We start from the raw sequence: 22,146 nt of genomic DNA on the forward strand, positions 1-22,146 counted from the left end.
CTCTCCACACTTCCCTCACCCACCTAAATAAGAGGAATACCTGTGAGAATGCTGTTCCTTGCCTACATCTCAGCGTTAAACACCATTATCCCCTCCAAGCTCATCACCAAGCTTTGGACTCTGGGTCTGAACACCTCCCTCTGCAACTGGATCCTGGACTTTCTAACGTGCTGACCCCAGGAGGTGAGGGTAGGCAACCTCACCTCCACCACTCTGACCCTTATCACAGGGGCCCCACAGGGGGCGTGTGCTTAGTCCCCTCCTGTACTTCTTGTTCACTCATGACCATGTGGCCACACACAACTAACCCCATTATCAAGTTCGCTGACAACAGGAGTGGTAGGCCTGATCACCGGCGACGATGAGTCACCCTACAAGGAGGAGGTCAGTGCCCTGACAGTGTGGTGCCGAGCACAAACCCTCCCTCAGCAAGAACAAGGAGCTGATTGTGGACTACAGGAAACGGGGGGGGGGGGGGGGGGGCATGCCTCCATACACAATGACAGGTCGGCAGTGGAGCAGGTAGACAGCTTCAAGTTCATCTGTGTCCAAATCACAAAATAATAAAATGGTTCCAACACACACGCACATTCATGAAGAAGGCGCGAAAGTGCCTCTCCCCCTTAGGAGGTTGAAAAAGTTAGTCATAGGCCCTTAAATCCTGAAAAGGTTCTACAGCTGTACCATTGAGAGCATATTGACCGGCTGCATCACTGCAATAGCAATAGCATCACTGCAATAGCACCACCATGGATCGCATGGCACTACAGAGGTGCTGCAGACAGCCCAGTATTTTACTGGGGCCAAGCTCATGCCATCCAGGACCTCTATATCAGGCGGTGTGAAAAGAAGGCCCGGAAAATCGTCAAAGATGCACGACAAGAGGTACCGGTGCTTCAAGTCTGACACCAATAGGCTCTTGAACTGCTTCAATCCCCAACCCAATACGACTGATAAATAGCTAACAAAATAGCTACACGGACCGAGTTTGACCTTTTATTTCAGTATTTGCGCTGTCTCTATGCACACTCACAGAGCCCTACACACTCAAACTGTCACGCCAACACGCACACATACGCTCACTCCATCATTTGCTCACTCACAGATAATATGCACATACATTTTTACTGACTCTACACACCTGCACCCACTCACATGCAAGCTGCTGCTACTTTGTGTATCTTATATCCTGTTGCCTAGTCACCTCACCCCTATACATATCTACCTCCATCACTCCAGTATCCCTGCACATGTAAATATGGTATTGGAACTGACTTTAAATATTTCCTGTATATGGTATGCTTACTTACTGTATCTCTTATTTCTAGTTTTTTTTTTTTTCTTCCCAGTAATACATCGTTATTGATTATTGCATTGTTGGGCTTTGTGTCTCCAAGAAAGACATTTCACTGTACTTGTGTATGTGACATTGAAACMTAACACTTTAACTTTTGTGGTATCCACGAGTTCATTGGAGGCTGTGGAAGTAGATCAAAGACTGTCAAAATCCCAAAGTATCCTTTAAACATTTCACTTATCAATCAAGTATATKTATCCTGTAGATGACAGCCTCCCTTCTATTGCTTGTAAAAAAAATTGTCACAAAGCAAGATTGAACGGCAGCCGCTGATGAAGTTTTTTTATTTTGTCCGTCTGAGAGGTCCTAGTGCCTTCAACGTTTGATCTTTTCAAATCAAAATTGCAWTTGTCTCGTACACATAMTTTGCAGATGTTGTCACAGGTGCAGCGAAATGCTTATGTTTCTAGCTCCCACAGTGCAGTAACACCTAACAGTATAAAACAACACACAAATCCCAAAAATATCAGAACGAGCAATGTCATAGTCCAGAATATAAATATAAAATACATTTATATAATGGTATGAATGGACAGTATATGAATAGACAGGTGTGTACAGCAGTAGTTATATAGGATGAGCKTTGATTAGAATAGAGTATATACATATGAAGTGGGRAGAACAATATGTAAACATTATTAAAGTGACCAGTGTTCAATGACTACGTACATAGGGCAGCASTCTCTAKGGTGCAGGGCAGGGTACCGGAAGGAGGCTGGCTAGTGGTGACTGGAGGCCGGCATGTTCATTCCTGTTACCTGAAAACTTGAAATAGGCCTCTGGGCCAAATAGTCAGACATTTTTAAGACATGAGCGAAAGCACACAGCAATCCAAATCTGAGAGTTATCCCGTGGTGTCTTTGCCAGCCAAGGAAAGTGAGCCCACAAGTCTCAACCAATCAGATGGCAGGGTTTTTAGCGGAAGCAAAGATGGTGTTGGTGGTAGCCACCCACACAAATGTAAAAGCCTTTTACCAGACATTGTGTTGAAGACATACTACTGGGAATGAGACTGTATTCCCCCTTGCCAACAAATCACATCCCCCACTATTGCAAAGTGATCTGAGGGTAATGTGATATTGTGCTCATGGAAAAAGCACTTGGACTAGCAGATGGCCTGCTATTCAAGAATGTCCGTCTGGGTTTTGAACAGCAAAACAAGTGAAAGAGTAAGCGCTCGAAGGTCATGCCCATGGCCATTTTACTACAAAGTCTTCCTGTAATGATGTTACTGGGCTAGGGTAAGATGCTGGATAATCAAAACCCTAATCCAACGTAATCAAATTACATCTGATCAGCCAATACACCTAGAAAAAGGTTGTCCTTTGGTATACAAAAATATATATAAATCTGGTTTTGTTTATTGCACTTCTGGATTACCTACACAAGGTAGGAAAGTGAAAACCGACTGGGGGGGAAAGAATGAAAGCACCATCTCAATAGGGTTTATTAGGTGCKAAACAGGATTTTGGGGGATTTTAAACAAAGCCTCTCCTAGCCTGATCACAGCTGAAAACATAGCATGTGATCCTTTATAAAACGTTGGCCATTGTATGAATAAAGTTTGAATATTACACAATAATTTGCTGCAGTAGAAAGAAAAAGAAAGGGAGTGGCTATTTAAAAAATATACACTTCCACTGTTAGGCTATAATTGTAACCCCTGTTAAAAGATAAGACCAAACCTTTTCAGAATCCCACCTAGGCAAACATACAGATATGTACAAATTCAACTGATTTTGCCAATGGCAAGTTGTAAGCTAATTTCAAAAGGGGGAACAACAGCTTTAGACAGTTAGGAAGAGGATGTGTCTGTCTGTATCCAAAAGATTATGACAGCAGCTGAAAATGGCATTGGAAAAAAATCACACAACACATCCAGTTACAGTATCTATATCAGGTGAGAGTGGAGCCCAACTGTGTCAGCTGGATCATCATCTCATCAATCCCTACATGTGGGAGAAAGAGAATGGCATGCTGCCAGCTTTACTTGCATAACGCCAAAAAGTGGTGGTGGTACATCAATAGTTTGTCTGATAATTGCCAAATGATAGTCAGACAATACACAAACAAAACATTTGTTTTGATGGTCTATGCCTAGACAATTTGAACAACGACCCCAAGTGGAATAATCACACTAGACAACTGTCTCCACTGAGCAATTCAATATAATACACCCATACGCAAAACCATTTTTTATTTCAAGGATACCTTCCTTCGGTGCAGGGGTTAGTGTTAAAAACATTTAACAAAATMCTCATGGACAAATAAAGATGTATTGAGTGATATTACATTTGACTTGGACTTGTTTTTTGACAACATAGGAACTTTTAAAGTATTGCAACAACGCAATACATTATTGCACCTTCCCATCTTAAAAATCTATGGAATGAGGTACCATCTGAAACTAGCCCGTAATTTGTTTCATTCAACGTAGTCTGAATTGTCGCATTTGTTTCTCCTCTAGGTTGTAATGTTTATTAGGCACTAAAAACAACTTTAAGTACATTTTTGTTTAAAAGGCACTCAAATCAAACTGTATTCTTACCTTAAAAAGTAAAGCGATACGATGTCACGGAGTATCTCGATTTGAGCTCCCCGGRGTTATTAGCGAGAGAAAAGTGTCTGTTCTCCGTCCAAATGGACGACCGTTATCTCCAGRTAATCCAAATGCAAATTGTTTGACAAATTATGCTAAAAACGTGCGTTTACTTTACTGCCCCTTCCTATTCTTTACCGAGCAGCACTGTGTCAGTTGTCGTATGGTACATTCGTTGTCTTTGAGGATCGCCACAGCTGACACGCSGCTTGGTTTGCGCACGGGGAGTTCAGAGGAACAGTTACTACAACGAACAAGCTCAAACTGAGTGGCAGACTTCTTTTTAGGCATATCTGGGAGTGGGCAACTTATTTTGTGGAAGCGCAATTGCTTCGTCCCGCAGTGAGCCATTGTTTACAGACAAGCAAGAKGCGCAATAAATGAATGATATCGTCGAACTTTCACAAAAACAAGTTAAATACTTGAAATAATGGATACTTTTATCCTCATTTTAATTATATTCGTTTTATAATGATTTAGCAAATTCCCATACGTAGGCCTATCCCCTGTGTTACCACCACAAACATAATTAGTTATAAACAACAAAGAACGGTATYAATTCACAGCTCCAGGTGGTAATACAAGAGGAAATTCAATGACAGTATCACCTCAAAATCCGTATGTAGACCTATGTGATATGAGCCTCCTCTGGTGGTTGCCAGTGGGACTGAAAGCACAGTTACACAAAAAATWACCTAACGTACCAGGCGAGGAAAAAAATAAAATAACAGATTTGATTACCACTCATAATTGTATAGCATGTTTTTCATTCTTTACTTGTGTAGGAACRATTTTTGCCTCCTACTTATGTGTTTTTTGTGTTGCTATGTCATTGTATATCACACTTAATTTGTTGCCTGAAGACTCAAACTGATTTCTTCCGCTGCTCTATGTTTTGCTACATGCTTCAGTGTGACTGCCATCATCTAAGTCAAAATTTGTATAACACCACTCATGTCAAAATGAGGGGTGTTGTACAAAATAAAGTAATCAGTGATTGGATAATTTCTAACCAATCAGAGTATCAAAGCCAACCATGCATTTTCAAAACTGCTTTAACCATGTGTSTTCTAGCTCTGGCCCAACCCATCAACTTCTAGAACCAATCAGAACGGTTAGAATGTGTTCGCGTTCTAGATATCATCTGGGAGGTACTGTGGGTTTCTTTGCGGAGAAGAAACTGAGGGATTTCGATTAATCTGGACACATTTCGACCCGTCATTGCCCATCCAACTAGCTTGTGATGCTAGTCCCTATGGTGTGGGAGCAGTCATGTCCTATATCATGCCTTCCGGTGAAGAGAAGCCAATTGCTTTCGCATCGAGGACATTGTAGAAAGCAGAAAGTAACAACGCAATAAAACGGGAAGCCCTAGGAATAGTTTGTCGACTATTGCGACTACTTCGCAGGTTCAGTCAAAGTTTGTTTCTCGTGGTCGTGGATGCTCATAGAAAGTGGCCAGTGGTTGCCATTATGAGATCTACTGCTGAGAAGACTATTGAGAAGCTTGTGGAAGTGTTTAGTCGGTTTGGATCGCCACTCCAACTCGTTAACAACAACGGACCACAGAAATGTCCAAAGAAATGGCCTCGTTCCTACATGTGAATGCCGTACAGCACATCAGGTCTGCACCGTATCATCCATCAACCAACGGGCTGGTGGCGAGGTTTGTACAGACCATGAAACATGACTTGAAAGCGTCTCAGGGTCAAGGGGCACGGCACCAACGCTTGAACAGCTTCCTGCTATCCTACAGGAACATGCCACACACAACCACCAAGGCTTTTTCTGTATCACTACTCATGAAGAGAGAGCTACGCACAAGTTTCGATCTACTCAAACCTTTGAACGCAAAGGAGACAGTGTGACAATGTGAACTGAGCGGGCTCCCGAGTGGTGCAGCGGTCTAAGGCACTGCATCTCAGTGCTAGAGGTGTCACTACAGACCCTGGTTCAATCCTGGGCTGGTATCACATTTGGCCATGATTGGTGGTCCCATAGGGCGGTGCACAATTGTCCCAGCATCGTTAGGGTTTGGACGGGGTAGGCTGTCATTGTTAATAAGAATTTGTTCTTAACTGACTTGCCTAGTTAAATAAAAGTTAAATATATATATATTTTTTAAAAGGACAGAGCTTTCAATCCTGGAGAAACTGTCTAGGTACTAGCTCAACAGACCAAAGTGGGATCCTGCTACAGTCATTGCTCAGACTGGTCCTGTGTCCCACACTGTCCAGACTTCAGAGGACTTCATCTGGAAAAGACACACAGATAAGTTACTGTTGAGTACTGTGAGTGGTCCAGAACTGTTACCGGGTGACATCCTGTCCCAGCAGTCGTCACCTAGGGGCTCACAGTCACCTTTTCAGGACTYTTGTTCATAATGGGGYCAATTTAAGAAGGAGTGGAGGAGATTTTGTGTATTGGGGTTGTGCCTCAGAGCATCATGGGAGTTGTGGGATGTTGAGATGATCACGTTTGAGATAAATGGTTGAACTGAATTCTTGTCTCATTATTATTGAATTGTTATAAAGACGTGGTTATGAAACCCACGAGACATAACAAGTATGTTGCCTGACTATAACATTTTATCCTGATACATTAATACATACGTACTGTGTTAATTATGGCATGTTTAACTGCCTAAAATATCCACTGTAGTTTGCATAGACCACAGGTGAACTGATGAAGAATTGGTAGCTAGCTAGCTACCCATAAAGGCTGATAATTATGAAATTACAAGCTAGCTATTGATTTATGTAGTTATCTGGTTTTGTCTGTATTGGTCAAAGGTAATGCAGTAGCACTGAGTGTGCAGTGCTTCAAATGTAATTTTTGATGAGTTCTCCACACTCTCGTCTTCACAAGACCGTACTAAATAGAACGTCCTTGGAGTGAGGAGCATGAACACCCAGTGACACATGTCATTACATGCAGCATCCAATTTACAGCCATGTTGGGGGGATGGCATTGTCTCACATCAGAAAGAGCGACTGCCGTCTGCGCTGGCTCCTAGCAAGTGCATGTAGCTTTAGAATGACGCCATCTGACATGAGACAATGGGGGAGGGTTCTAGAAATGTAACGTCCAGTAAAATGTAGGCGTGGCTTCCAGCGCCTACATTTTATTGGCTGTTAATATTTTTTTTAAATGTTATTATTTCACCTTTATTAAACCAGTTAGGGCAGTTGAGAACAAGTTCTCATTTACAACTGCAACCTGGCCAAGATAAAGCAAAGCAGTGAGACACAAACAACAACACAGAGTTACACATGGAATAAACAAACGTACAGTCAATAACACAATAGAAAAAAATCTGCATACGGTGTGTGAAAATGAGGTAAGATTAGGGAGGTAAGGCAATAAATAGGCCTTAGTGGCGAACTAATTACAATTTAGCAAWTAAACACTGGAGTGATAGATGTGCAGAAGATGAATGTGCAAGTAGAGATACTGGGGTGCAAAGGAGCAAAAAATAAATAATAATAATAACAATATGGGGATGAGGTAGTTGGATAGCCTATTTACAGATGGGCTATGTACAGGTGCAGTGATCTGTGAGCTGCTRTGACAGCTGATGCTTAAAGTTAGTGAGGGAGATGTGTGATTTTTGCAATTCGTGATTTTCTTCAGTGATTTTTGCAATTCGTTCCAGTCATTGGCAGCAGAGAACTGGWAGGAAAGGCGGCCAAAGGAGGTATAGGCTTTGGGGGTGACCAGTGAAATATACCGGCTGGAGCACATGCTATGGGTGGGTGCTGCTATGGTGACCAGTGAGCTGAGATAAGGTGGGGCTTTACCTAGCAAAGACTTATAGATGACCTGGAGCAAGTGGGTTTGGCGACGAATATGAAGCGAGGGCCAGCCAACGAGAGTATACAGGTCGCAGTGGTGGGTAGTATATGGGGCTTTAGTGACAAAACGGATGGCACTGTGATAGACTGCATCCAATTTGCTGAGTAGAGTATTGGAGGCTATTTTGTAAATGACATCGCCGAAGTCGAGGATCGGTAGGTTAGTCAGTTTTACGAGGGTACGTTTGGCAGCATGAGTGAAGGAAGCTTTGTTGCGAAACAGGAAGCTGATTCTAGATTTAATTTTGGATTMGAGATGCTTAATGTGAGTCTGGAAGGAGAGTTTACAGTCTAAKCAGACACCTAGGTATTTTTAAATGTCCACATATTCTAAGTCAGAACCATCCAGAGTAGTGATGCTGGACGGGCGGGCAGGTGCGGGCAGCGATCGGTTGAAGAGCATGCATTTAGTTTTACRTGCATTTAAGAGCAGTTGGAGGACACTGAAGGAGAGTTGTATGGCATTGAAGCTCGTCTGGAGGTTAGTTATCACAGTGTCCAAAGAAGGGTCAAAAGTATACAGAATGGTGTCGTCTGCGTAGAGGTGGATCAGAAAATCACCAGCAGCAAGAGCGACATCATTGATGTATACAGAGAAAAGGGTCGGCCCGAGAATTGAACCCTGTGGCACCCCCATAGAGACTGCCCAGAGGTCCGGACAACAGGCCCTCCGATTTGAAACACTGAACTCTGTCTGAGAAGTAGTTGGTGAACCAGGCAAGGCAGTCATTGAGAAACCAAGGCTGTTGAGTCTGCCGATAAAAACTGGTGATTGACAGAGTCGAAAGCCTTGGCCAGGTCGATGAATACGGCTGCACAGTATTGTCTTTTATCGATGGCGGTTATGATATTGTTTAGGACCTTGAGCGTGGCTGAGGTGTACCGATGACCAGCTCGGAAGCCAGATTGTATAGCGGAGAAGGTACGGTGGGATCGAAATGGTCGGTGATCTGTTTGTTAACTTGTCTTTGAAGACCTTAGAATGGCAGGGTAGGATAGATATAGGTCTGTAACAGTTTGGGTGTCACGTTCTGACCTGTTTTTCTCTTGTTTTGTATGTCTTTATTGGTCAGGGCGTGAGTGTTGGGTGGCAGTCTATGTTTTCTATTTCTATGTTGGTTTTGTGTTCGGCCTGGTGTGATTCTCAATTAGAGACAGGTGTGTATCGTTTGTCTCTGATTGAGAGTCATACTAAGGCAGCCAGGGTTTCACTGGTGTTTTGTGGGTGTTTGTTTCCTGTGTTAGCGTTTGGGCCACACAGGACTGTTGCAGGTTAGTCACGTTTGTTGTTTTTGTTTATTTGTAGTGTTTGTTGGTTTGCCATTAAAATCATGAATACCTCCTACTCCGCATCTTGGTCCGATCCATGCTCCTCCTCGTCTGAGGAGGAGAACGACATTGACAGCCGTTACATTGGGTCTAGAGTGTCTCCCACTTTGAAGAGGGGGATGACCGCGGCAGCTTTCCAATCTTTGGGGATCTCAGACGATACAAAAGAGAGGTTGAACAGGCTAGTAATAGGGATTGCAACAATTGCYGCGAATCATTTCAGAAAGAGAGTGTCCAGATTGTCTAGCCCAGCTGATTTGTAGGGGTCCAGATTTTGCAGCTCTTTCAGAACATCAGCTATCTGGATTTGGGTGAAGGAGAAATGGGGGATGTTTGGGCAAGTTGCTGTAGGGGTGCAGGGCTGTTGAACAGGGTTGGGTTAATCTAGCCATTTCGGCTAATATAAACTTCTGCAGACTTCCAAAGGAGCAACAATGTGATTTGGACGTATGGTAACGCAAGACTAACTCAGGAAGATATCTGAAATTACAATGGTTTTCAATGAGGAACATTTGGAATTTAAATAAGAATTTGGTTTGCTTTCTGAATTGACTGGAATTTAAATGGAATTGACCCCAACCCTGGGGTGCATTCAGTTCGGATCAACATTTCCTACCGTAAGTTTGTACTGAACTACACGTTTTCCCAAAATGGTGCGCACTGTTCTTTTGAGGTATATTTACTCCCGTTTGGTGGGTGTGGCCTGATCAATATGGGTGTGACCATTTGAAATCGCAAAACTCATGCAGCACACCTCCTTACACAATCACCCTCTGGGCCACCATAATCACATCGTTCTCCAACTGTTTTTTTAGTACAGTACCGTTTCCGTTGAATTGAACGATGAACACCACTCTGTCATATTGAATGCACCTCAGGTATGCCCAGGTATGGAGAGCATGTAGTCAAAGAGAGTAAATGACCCACTCCCAAATTGACCCTAAGCCCTACACCCTCTGGGCACACACTGGTTAAATCAACATTGTTTCCATGTAATTTCAATGAAATTACGTTGAACCAACATGGAATAGACATTGAATTGATGTATGTGCCCAGTGGGATGGTAATAGCTCCACCTTGCCCTCTAAGAGGATAGGTGGAAGTTTCACCATATTGCTTATAACAAATCAAATCCTCTCAGACCTCCACAAATTACTAGGGTGTAGTGCTTAGGGGTCCATTTTGTGTTGGGCCCTTCTTTGCATCTGTGCCATAATGGTTCTGTGACAGCATGGGCAGCGCCATTGAGGGGTTTCTTCACTTTAAAGTAGCCAATTGCTTCTGCTGCTGCTGATGCTGCTGCTTCTGCGAGTCGGTAAACACATTTAAAGGGTGCATACTGCCACCAATAGTGTGTTGTCTGAACAGGTATAAAGCAAAGGTTGGTGATTTACTGCTTCCTACAGTTATGGAATGTTTTCTCAGGAGAATAATTAATTTTCTGAGCTTTCCTGATGACCTGGATGAGATTATGTGATCCCTCCTTAACCCATAGGAAGTCCCACCAAGTTGACTAAAATAGCTTTGGGGCGCTAGAGCTGTCTATCTCTGTCTATGGTATACATACAGGTTTACAATCTCTGTGATACAGTTCTTACAGTGCTCACTGTAACACCTTGGAAAAATAATAATAATAATTGAAATAACTGATTGGATTTATAAAGTGCCTTTCCACCTACAGTCAATGCTCAAAGTTCAATAACATGAGCCTACGGTGTTTAGATCTGCCTTTATGGAATTATCCTATTGGTATGTTTTTATCTTAGCTGCTAATAAACAGACAAAACAAAAGGCCCAACCAAAGATGGACTTTTGAAAAATGGTTGTTTTGCATGTATGAACACATTTTGCAATCCCACATGTCCCAAAAAACGACTTTTCAGATCATCACACATTACATTGAAAAAAATTATACTCTCTGGAATCCAGCGTTATCTTTATCTATTCAGCTTTTTCCCATTTTACAATGACCTGGACTCATTAAGAACCTCTTAAGGATTAGCCCCTTTTTAAAAATGTTGCCTAAAATGACATACCCAGATCTAACTGCCTGTAGCTCAGGCCCTGAAGCGAGGATATGCATATTCTTGGTAACATTTGAAAACAAACACTTGGAAGTTTATGGAAATGTGAAATGAGTGTAGTATAATATAACACAATAGATCTGCTAAAAGATAATACAAAGAAAAAATCAACTGTTCTTTTGTATTTATTTGCACCATCATCTTTGAAATGCAAGAGAAAGGCCATAATGTATTATTCCAGCCCAGGTGCAATTTAGATGTTGGCCACTAGATGGAATCAGTGTATGTGCAAAGGTTTAGACTGATCCAATGAACCATTGTATTTCTGTTCAAATTCTTGTATCAAGACTGCCCAAATGTGCCTAATTTGTTTATTAATAACTTTTCATGTTCAATATTGTGCACGCTCCRCAAACAATAGCATGGTATTATTTCACTGTAATATCTACTCTAAATTGGACAGTGCAGTTAGATTAGCAAGAATTTAAGCTTTCTGCCAATATCAGATATGTCTATGTCCTGGGAAATGTTCTTGTTACTTACAACCTCATGCTAATCGCATTAGCCTACGTTAGCTCAACCGCCCCGTGGAAGGGACACCGATCCCGAAGACTCAGAATTTCTACCCTTTTTTCCATCCCACTTGACTAGAGGAATGTAAAGTAGGCCTATTTGACAGTGTCACATCTGCRCCCGCTCCCCCTCTCAGGTGCTCGAGGTCACCAGTTCACTCATCATTACGCACGCCTGCCACCATCGTTACGCGCACCTGCGCTTAATTATGGGACTCACCTGGACGCCATCATGTCATTTACCTCCACTATATCTGTCACTTCCTCAGTTTCATTCCTGAGTCAGCATTGATGTTATGTTTCTCCTGTCCAGARGCTGTTCTTGTTTTGTTTCATGTTTATTTATTATTAAATCCATGCCCTGTACTTGCTTCTCGTCTCCCAGCGTCTGTCGTTACAGAACCGTTACATACGGAGTGCCCTGCAGTATGCTTGCTTTATCCCAATACATCTGTCCCTCACTCTGGCTGCTGGTCATTCAATCTGAGCATTCAAATGAGAAAATTTGAGCTAGCTTTGAATCATAAACTATTTGTATTGACCAATATTTTTGCCAGGAGGGTCTATAYGATGCCCATATTCCACTAATGGTAAGAACAAGATAGATATCCCTTAGCAAATAATTGAATGGGGTCAGACAAAGGTGGAGGGTCGTATCTATGGTTTTTACAGTAGCCTTCAAGTTGTAATACACAGCAGATACTAGTTACAGTTTTTGATTGGTCCATGGTTGGTAGTAGAGAAAACTTAGATTAATACTATACTGTAAGTGTGATCTGTGTGACTGCTTTACTCTGTCGYCAATCTGTGCATGACTTTTACCTCTACAGAGATGTTTAGCAGGAACAAGAAGCCCTATTATTWCCAGATCTCACAAACCAACTCAATCCTTTTTTTTTTTTTACACATCTGATCGAACAGAAMAGTAAGAGGAATTTGGCAGCTTTTTGCAGTATTTGGAATGGTGCTACAAAAAGAGCAGCAATATTTTAGGCTACTATACCAGTAGCTTATGTATGAGGTTTATACAGAGCCTTCGACAGGTGAGTGTGTACACAGTGCAGTGGGAATGCCATTTACATCACGTGAGGTGGGGTGGGGTRTCACAGTTGTAGGCTACCTTTGCTTACCTGTCATATCGAAACCTCAAGGCTATGAAAAATCACCAATAGGTACCACACTGGTTTGAACTAGATCGACATATTTTATTGKCAAAATGGAATCGCCTGTGAAGACAGGTTTCCATAGACTGGAGATAAAGAAAACAACATGGGATGTTCCAGAGCAATATATCGCGCTGAAAGCAGTTGGCTCGGGCGCTTACGGGACGGTATGGTGAGTGAAGGGGCAATTATTGGTAGCTTTCCTGGAATAACTTCTCGCCAAACCAGCATGCATTTTATATACTTTAAAATATACCTCTTTAAAATATACCACATACAGTATACCARACAGTTGTTCTCATTGAAACATGTAGAACATAAACAGAATAAGGGAACAACTTTACCTAAGCCTATAATTGTTTATTAATTTCTTATTAGTTACACATGCAAAATTCTACAATATTGGATATTGTGTAATATCAGCTTGTTGTTCCATTTTTTTTCAATAACGAAAGACTCAGGACATTGCTAARAGAGGCACTATTGCCTCAAGGAAATTAGCAAATTGAAACAGGTCTCGAGATGAGACTAATTTTGCACTCCCAACCTGGAGCGAGCCCCATATTAACACATCTTGAAACCCAGTTTTACCTCTGCCAGATATCGGTAATATAGAATGAACACACAAGCGTCTGAAAGTTATTTGTAGTACTACTTGTACTAATTTGTCAAACTGACATGAAAGCTACTCAAAGATTCTGTACTCTTTGATCTATACTGACTTGAAGTATTACTATTGTCATTGAGAGTTACCATTCTATATCCCCCTTGCCTACATTCTGTGACAGAATTCTTCTATCCAACACTAATGTTKTTTGACTTTGAACTTGTTTTATTCATTAGTTCTGCTATTGACCAGCAGACTAAGGAGAAGGTGGCCATAAAGAAGCTCTATCGTCCCTTTCAGTCCCTAATCCACGCTCAACGGGCCTACCGTGAACTAAGACAGTTACGCCATATCCAGCATGACAATGTAAGTCCATATTACCTACTATAATAGTGAACATCTGAGATACACTCCCCTGGACAGAGATTCCAGACACTCAAAAATGAAAAGCCATCACAATGCAGTAATTGTCATTCATTCTACTTCACATCAGGATAATTTGTAGTTTTACACTATTCAGTATGTTGAATATCAGTCACCCAAAGACATCCAGTTTTATTCCTTTGCCTCCTTCCTATGTTTATTTATGTTTGGTGTAGAGGAATAGCGCCTCTTATAGGCCAGAGTTTTCACTCAACATATTCCCAGAGCACTTGTACTTCGTCAGGCCTACTTGTACTACTGGCGATTAATTAGTATTACTGCAATGTATATGTTTGTGTGGTCACTTTTTGTGGGAATAAACTCTTCATTTACTTTCCTTCTTCCTGTTGTTTTCCTTAAGGTGATCAGCCTCCTCAATGTCTTCACACCTGATTTCTCCCTGGAGAAATTCCAGACGTTGTAAGTGGGGAGCTGTGAACCACATTCCTCTGCCAGTTGTCACAGCTTGTTGAGACAGGCTGCTGAGAGTGTATCATGAAGTTTGAGTTTGATCGTGCATGTGTGTGTACTTGTTTCCCTACATTATTAGGACCCCAATGTCCTACAATTTCACCCGAATGTCCTGAATTTGTTCAAATGCTATTTTAAGTTTTAAGGATTAGGTTTTGGGATTAAGGTCAGGTTCAGGCTTTTTCGGGTTAAGTTTAGGGTTAGGTTAGGGTTAGATTTAGGGTTAGGGGTTAGGGAAAATACGATTTTTAATTGTCAAACATTTTTACACTCCAAAAACAAAGCTGTGTGTGTGTGTGTGTGTGTGTGTGCAGGTTTGTTCATGTTTGTTTGTGCTTACTTACTTGGGCCCTTCGCTCCTTTGTATGTGCTTGGGTATGTGATATAATCTGTTAGCTGAGTTAAAACATATATTTTATGTCTGTGTTATGATTGCAACCATGTGAGACACAGTGTATGATGTTACCTGCATTTTTTGTTATGTAATCATTTTATACATTTGTAATGATTAGGTGGAGGAGGTAGCTTTAGTACATGACGTATTGTATCATTCCCTTTCCCTACTTTTTTTCTCTGTCACAGTTACATGGTGACACTGTTTGTATCTGACTTCCTATCTCTCTCCTCCATGTTACAGTTACACGGTAACACTGTTTGTATCTGACTTCCTATCTCTCTCCTCCATGTTACAGTTACATGGTAACACTGTTTGTATCTGACTTCCTATCTCCTCTCCTCCATGTTACAGTTACATGGTTAACACTGTTTGTATCTGACTTCCTATCTTCTTCCTTCCATGTCACAGTTACATGGTAACACTGTTTGTATCTGACTTCCTATCTCTCTCCTCCATGTTACAGTTACACGGTAACACTGTTTGTATCTGACTTCCCATCTCTCTCCTCCATGTTACAGTTACATGGTAATGCCCTTTGTGGCTCAGGACCTCGGTCGCATCATGAAGAGCAGGAGACTGAATGATCGCATCATCGTTTACCTCTTCTACCAGCTGCTACGTGGCCTGAAGGTGTTCACCACTACTAAGAAATCATTGTATTATATGGGGTGGCAGGTAGCCTAGCCGTTAGAGAGGGGTGCCAGCAAATGGATGGTTGCCATTTTGAATCCCTGATCTGTGAGGAAAAAGTGATCCATCGGGAAATGAGTTGACAACCGGAGGTATGCTGGTATCAAATCCTAGATGCCTTTGCCTGCCGTTGTGCCCTTGAGCAATGCACTTAAACCACCCCAAAACAACATTGGCGCCCAGTGTGGCAGACCCCTGCTRTGACCTCTCAACCTGTATATGCGTGTATCTTTCAGAAGGGATGGGATAAAGCGGAAGTCAAATTTTGGTTGGACCTTGATCTTAATCTTAAATCGTAATCTGAAAATAATGTTTCTTTARATTTTTCTATCCCTTAGTATATCCATTCTGCAGGGATCATCCATCGGGTTTGTATTAGGTTCTTATGAATATACTTGAAATACATTTCTAAGTACATTTGAGTGGCCAGATCATATAAGATCCTACATGTTTTTTTAAATGTATTCTTCAGGACCTAAAACCTGGCAACCTTGCTGTGAATGAGAACTGTGAATTAAAGGTAATTAAGAATTTGGCAACAAGCTGCATTTATATGTTTAATTATACTGTACCTTTTATTGTAAAACCTTCAGACAGTAAGATAAACATAATGTACTTGATTTAGGAAGATAACACACTGGTGTTTAAAGACTACACTTTTATTGTTTGATTGTTGTGGTTACGTATTAGCCTCTCTTTTTATAAGCTTCAATTGACTTTTCTTTCACATTCCCTGGCTTTCTCTTTCTATCTCAGATCCTGGACTTTGGTCTAGCAAGACATGCAGAGAGTGAGATGACAGGCTATGTGGTGACACGCTGGTACAGGTCACCAGAGGTCATCTTCAACTGGATGCACTATAGCCAATCAGGTGACCTATCACCAACACACAATAAATACCTTTTCATTTATTTGGGCTTCACATTCCATGCACTGCACTTCTGGGGTTATCTTACTTTTGTACTATTGGTTCAGCTGTAGCTCATGTGTTAATTATTCTGTGTGTGTCTGTCACCCTGTCAGTGGACTTGTGGTCTGCAGGCTGCATCCTGGCTGAGATGATCACAGGCCAGGTTCTTTTCCCAGGCAATGACAGTATCCTTTCATGTTTCCTCTTAACACCTGTATAACTCACTAAGTTTACATCAACACAAAAACATATATTCTGTACCCCATTTCTTTGTATATTACTGATGTACGTATCATGTAGTTATCTTATGTATTAGTTATCATTCTGCAGTTGCACAAGGGACAACACCAATCATGTAGCAGACTGTTCACTGATCAGTGCTCTAAGTATTTTGCTTGTAGTGGTTTCCACTGTCTGCCTTGTGTGTCCCTACACCCTCCTTGACCATCCTGTACAGGCATTGACCAGCTGAAGAAGATCCTCAACGTTACAGGAACACCACCATCCTCCCTGGTGCAGAAGATGCAGAGCAAAGATGTAGGCCTACTGTCATCTCAATCTAATGGCAACTGTTCAGCTCGCAACTGTTCAATGTAGCTTGGTGTTGAAATCACAAGTATGCTCACTATGGTGGTAACTTGTAAGAAAAAGGTGATAACATTGAAAAAATACAGTTGACAGTTGAACATTGTTGGTATTGTCTTGCAGGCTCGCTCATATGTACAGAGTCTCCCTATCCAAAAGAAGAAAAACTTCAAGGAGGTCTTTCCCTCCTTGCATGTAAACGGTGAGTTGGTCTATTATCACTGTGGTAATGTTACGTCCTGCATGGTTGTGTCGTGTCTTTGGCATTATTAAACTGAAGACTTATTTATCAAATAACTCTCTGTAATTATTATTACGCGATTAAACTGATTAATCATGTAACTGTAATTAACTAGGAAGTCGGGGCACCAAGGAAAATATTCAGATTACAAAACATTTTTCCTAATATATCTCTTCAGATATTTTTTATATCTGATCAATTAGTCTTCTGAATTAATGAATTATTATTTTCCTCATGTTAGTCTCGTCGTAAAACGTCGTAAATTGTTGGTTATCTGCACGAACCCAGTCTTCACTAGGAGTCATCCATACATCAATWGTCTTAAATAAWTTATTTACTAACTAAGTAATTCACAGAAATGCATAAACAAACAGTAGATAGTTAATAGGAAATGATAACGGAGTTTCCCTAGTGGGATAAACCGGTATCGCAGCTTGGTGGACAAATAAGGAAGTGGGGGTCAACTGTGATGAGACACTACAAAGTTGATKATTATAACAATTGAAATGATAATCCTTTGCACATGAACGCTCAGTCATTCGGGAATAATTGCAATCAATATATATATTTACACTCAGTGTGTCGTCGGGATCTCTGTTGAAAAGTTTGTTTCTGTTGGAGAGTTTGTCCGCCCTCTCTCTGTCTGTGTCGTGGTTAGAAGGGATAGTTCAGAGTGACATTCATTCATGTTGTTATAGAATAGATGTTTCGGCGGTTGTCGGTCTTCGCGTTCAATGATACCGAATTCCTAGCTGCAGACTAGTAATTAATATCAAAGACTTGTTCTTATTCTGTCGGTATCGATAGTCTAAGAGTTTAACCACGTGGTGTGGTTAAAAGATTCAGCCATCTACTCAAACCTTAGGTTTATGGTCTCCTCTCAAACCTTAGGTTTATGGTCTCCTCTCAAACCTTGGCCCTCTCGTTATCGAGGTAAGCTGGTCTGGTGATAGAAAACCCGGGTGGGGGTTTTATTTGGAAGAGCAGAAAAAGGCTGTCTCATGACGCCAGGTCCTACCTGTGCTCATGGGCATTCCTCTGATTTAGTTAAACTCCAAAGGGAATTGGAGTTTCCTTCATTAAACAGTCCAAAATCACATTACACAATTTCACAAACAGTATCATCCTCACTCATTCATCTTATACAACAATTTGATGTAAGCCTCATATCTGAGGCTATTGTATAAACAGCTTTATGGTAATGTGGCTGTATTGTCTCTCATGAGTTTCACAATATTGTACCAAACGGACCAGTTCGTAGCTGGATTCTTCGCCGATCTTTTATACGTTCTCCAGAACTTAAATACTGCTTGGACCTCCAGTTCTGTGAGGTTGAAGAAATTCCTTTGTTCTCTCTATGAAAACTCCCTCTCTCTCTATACTGTGGCCATGAGGAGATAATCTCCAGGAATTTATGACCTGAGGTCGCAGCAGCCTGAGTGTAGGAGACAGAGAGAGGGGAGTGGTGCTCGCTGTACCCAAAGAGGGCAACGTCATGACAGTGGTTATGAATATCTCAGTTTTTCTACTTTGTATCGAGAACAGTTGAGGGCTGGCTTGACTCTGTATTCCCTGCACTACTTCCTAATGCCTTCTTTTCTCTATGTAATATTTCTCTATCCTCTCTCTCTCTCTCTCTCTCTCTCTCTCTCTCTCTCTCTCTCGCTCGCTCTCTCTCCCTGTCCTGTGTGTTCCTCTGTCCAGCGGTGAATCTGCTGGAGAACATGTTGCTGCTGGACCCAGAGACCAGGATGACGGCTAAAGAGGGCCTCTCACACCCCTACCTCGCTGAGTTCCATGACCCAGAATCTGAACCCGACTCCCCGACGTACGACGACTCCTTTGAAAGCCTGGAGCTTGACGTGGGAGAGTGGAGTAGTGAGTATATCTTCTCTATGACTGATTACCTGGTGCACGTGTTGATGGCATTTATCCTGAATTTCTCACGGTTCTTGGAGACTTACAGTTAAAGTTCTGCAAAGTTTCCCTTTCAGGATATGAAATTCTAAAATAGTYTATGGTGTGATTCCTGTGATACAATTCTAAAATGTTTTGTTTTTTCCTGTTAGGTCTGATCCACATGGAGATTATGGCTTTCGACCCCAGTAACCCCAGTGCAACTGCATTGTAGTGGACAGACGCCACAGAGCACTGGCTCCCCCCAGTTTTTGAACCATGGAGTTTAGCATATGAACTGCATGACAAACTAGAATAACATGTTATTTCATGTTATAAAAAGTTTGCGTATCACTTTTCACAACATGGTATATGACTTTATGAAACGTCATACTGTATGTCAGAGTTTTTATGGATCCCACATACTTAAAGGGAAAGTCATACACTCTTTAAAAAATGTGCTATCTAGAAGCTAAAAGGGTTCTTCGGCTGTCCCCATAGGAGAACCCTTTGAAGAAACCTTTTTGGTATAACCCTTTTGATAGAGGCCTCTAGTGGTTAAAAGGCTGTATTCGCATGGTCAGCGCCATTGAGTGCCTCCACCATTTTAATGTAGTCAACTGGGTGGGACTTTCAACATCATTGGCTGATCCCTCTTGTTGACCCTGTTGGAGTCATGTCCAACCGGGTCATCAGGAGGGATCAGCCAATCGTGGAGAAGAAAATTGACTACATTCTGTCACAGACGCTATAATGGCTCAGATACAAAAATGAATCCTCTATCGGTCTCCTATGGTAGAACCCTATTGGGTTCCATGTAGTGCAGGCTTGTGCTCTCGGACGCCTGGAGTTGGAAGACAGAGAACAATGCAAAAGGACTAGTCAGCCCTTCCCCCACTGAGGGGCCAACATGTTTCTCTCTGTTACAGTATTCAGAGGACTGACTATTGAATGTGATATAATAACACTATAGTATCCATGTCCAGTATCTATCTGAAACTTGTTCACTGAGGACAACTGATGCTATATATATWTATATGTATATGTATGATCTCTGTGGTTACTTGTATCTGTATAGGGTGAACTCTAAATTACGCTCAGCGGTGCTATCGTCCTCTCAGGAATTCTGTCTCATTTACAGTGGTCCAATCCGCTACACAAGCATTTAGATGCTGTGACATCCTGTGTAGATTGGGCCTTTGTGGTCAGGTTACACTGTAAACTTGGTATCGTTTGATTGGTCAATGGTGGTTGGTCTTGGGTTGAAAGGTTACACCTTCAGATGTTATAAATGGAATTACATGGCTTTGTTCTCTCTCTTATCCTGTTTCCAYCCATGGAGGAAGGTTATATGATAAATTCTAATTTCCTAGGCTTCTACGCCTCTGGCCTAGTAAGCATCTCTTTGTTCATGCTTTGTCTCGCAAGTTAACTTTGGGATCTATATGCCTAGAAATATGCTTTGTTGATGTCAGTATTGCCTTGTAACTTAAGCTTTATGCCTTGTATGTGAACCTGTTAATTTTACTAAATTAACTTTAACCTGTTAAAGTTATTAAATAATACTTGCTTTGATATTCGCTTCTCATGACCATTCATTGATCTTAGTCTGCTAAATGGATAATAATTGACTGCACATGGTTCAACTGTAGTCTCTTGCATATTGCTAATCATCTTAACGGAGTCGGATAAACATGTGAGGTATTTATAATATGTAACCGACCAGCTCAAATCGGTCTTATGTAGCAGAATTTGAAATTGTGTTTTTTACATTGCATAAAAGTAGAGACTCAGAGCTACAAAATGGTATATCATACACTACATTTGAGGAACAATGGAAAGTTATTCTGCTTAGAAAGTTGATAAACTTGTAAACTCACTTTTGAGAAAATGGCCTTTGAATGTTTTTGTACTCCTACTGGAGAGCCCTTCGTTGTCTGCACCCATTAAGCATCGTTCACACCCTCTTAAGCTTTACCCCCACCCATCTCTTTAAGGGTTGATCCGAGTGTTCTGTGCTAACAACAGCAGTCAAGCACCCAAGCTAATTTGCTAGCTACATCACTGGGGCCAAGCTTCCTGCCATCCAGGATCCAGGATGGGTACCGGAGCCTTTTCTATGTCCAAAAGGCTTCTTAACAGCTTCTACCCCCAAGCCATAAGACTCCTGAACAGCTAATCAAATAGCTAGCCAGACTTATTGCACCCCCNCTCTGGTTATTATCTATGCATAGTCACTTTAATAACTCTACCTACATGTACATATTACCTCAATTACTCGACTAACCTGTGCCCCCGCACATTGACTCTGTACTGGTACCCCCTCTATTTAGCCACTGTTATTTTACTGCTGCTCTTTAATTATCTGTTACTTAACACGTATTTGTAAGCTAGCATTTCACTATAAGGTCTACACCTGTTGTATTCGACGCATGTGACAAATACAATTTGATTTGATTTGTAGTGTTRTATAGTAAACTCTAGTATTCTATAGTAAACTGTATTATTTTTTCATGTGGGTAAAATGAAAGATTATGTTAAGATACCAGAAAACAGAATCTGAAAGAATAAATACACATACTGTAAAGTAGACGGCACCTGTTGAGTATAATATTATTACTGTATGCTGCCCTCTATTCTCACTAGAGGGCAGCATAAGCCGAGGGATGTGTTTTTGGGAATGGGTTAGATAGGTCAAGTTGTCACTTCAGTTGTGGTACGGGAGACATATGCATATCTTACATTAGTTAAAGTCGTCTGCCTGTAGCCTACCTGTCGAAATTGAAGCAGATATAAGTATTTCAATTACATATTGGTATCGTTAGACTGCTTACAGGGTAAGGGAAACAAATGTAATTTTGTAAATTGGGTGAACTATCCCTTTAATAACTTGGCGTTTAGCTATAGTTTATAGTGATGATAGATCCCTTTACGTTGTGTCAGAGGCCTTGACGATAGGTTGTATATTATCTGGGTATGCACCGTGTGACAGCTTTTATCCATGGGCATTAAATAAAAACAAGGTGTT

At 41.4% G+C, this 22,146-nt stretch overlaps 2 protein-coding genes across 5 annotated transcripts in view; one reads left to right on the top strand and one right to left on the bottom strand.

Moving 5' to 3' along the window:
• LOC111976759 (plexin-B1-like) overlaps nucleotides 1-4,274 on the bottom strand; it is a 61,076-nt gene extending 56,802 nt beyond the window's left edge. Inside the window, exons 1-2 of one of the 3 annotated variants that reach the window (XM_070448097.1) lie at nucleotides 3,906-4,272; nucleotides 2,027-2,136 (exon numbers count right to left, since the gene is read on the bottom strand). The gene's annotated coding sequence lies outside the window, so the exon portion shown is untranslated. Of the gene's footprint in view, nucleotides 1-2,026; nucleotides 2,137-3,905 lie in introns of all 3 variants that reach the window. The other 2 variants (XM_024005857.2, XM_070448098.1) reach the window with 2 other exon arrangements.
• An 8,522-nt stretch (nucleotides 4,275-12,796) lies between these two features.
• LOC111976670 (mitogen-activated protein kinase 12-like) lies at nucleotides 12,797-20,997 on the top strand. Of its 2 annotated transcripts, none has more exons than XM_024005680.2 (12): nucleotides 12,797-13,070; nucleotides 13,761-13,871; nucleotides 14,290-14,348; nucleotides 15,315-15,426; nucleotides 15,825-15,854; nucleotides 15,959-16,006; nucleotides 16,243-16,357; nucleotides 16,510-16,581; nucleotides 16,854-16,933; nucleotides 17,105-17,183; nucleotides 18,927-19,100; nucleotides 19,292-20,997. In XM_024005680.2, the coding sequence occupies exons 1-12, from the start codon at nucleotides 13,005-13,007 to the stop codon at nucleotides 19,351-19,353; spliced, it is 1,008 nt and encodes a 335-aa protein (XP_023861448.1). In that variant the 5' UTR covers nucleotides 12,797-13,004; the 3' UTR covers nucleotides 19,354-20,997. The 2 variants fall into 2 exon arrangements, with proteins under 2 accessions (XP_023861448.1, XP_023861447.1); XM_024005679.2 differs by having other exon boundaries at nucleotides 12,801-13,070; nucleotides 13,742-13,871.
• Nucleotides 20,998-22,146: the final 1,149 nt, after the last annotated feature.

Source organism: Salvelinus sp. IW2-2015, linkage group LG17 (assembly GCF_002910315.2).
Source record: "Salvelinus sp. IW2-2015 linkage group LG17, ASM291031v2, whole genome shotgun sequence".
Taxonomy (NCBI): Eukaryota; Metazoa; Chordata; class Actinopteri; order Salmoniformes; family Salmonidae; genus Salvelinus; species Salvelinus sp. IW2-2015.

Excerpts from the sequence above, each read along its gene's own strand:
- LOC111976670 (XM_024005679.2), top strand. The coding sequence starts at position 12,952 with ATGGAATCGCCTGTGAAGACAGGTTTCCATAGACTGGAGATAAAGAAA. Across the intron at positions 13,872-14,289 it reads GCCATATCCAGCATGACAAT|GTGATCAGCCTCCTCAATGT; the intron begins GTAAGTCCATAT and ends GTTTTCCTTAAG. Across the intron at positions 15,427-15,824 it reads AGCTGCTACGTGGCCTGAAG|TATATCCATTCTGCAGGGAT; the intron begins GTGTTCACCACT and ends TCTATCCCTTAG.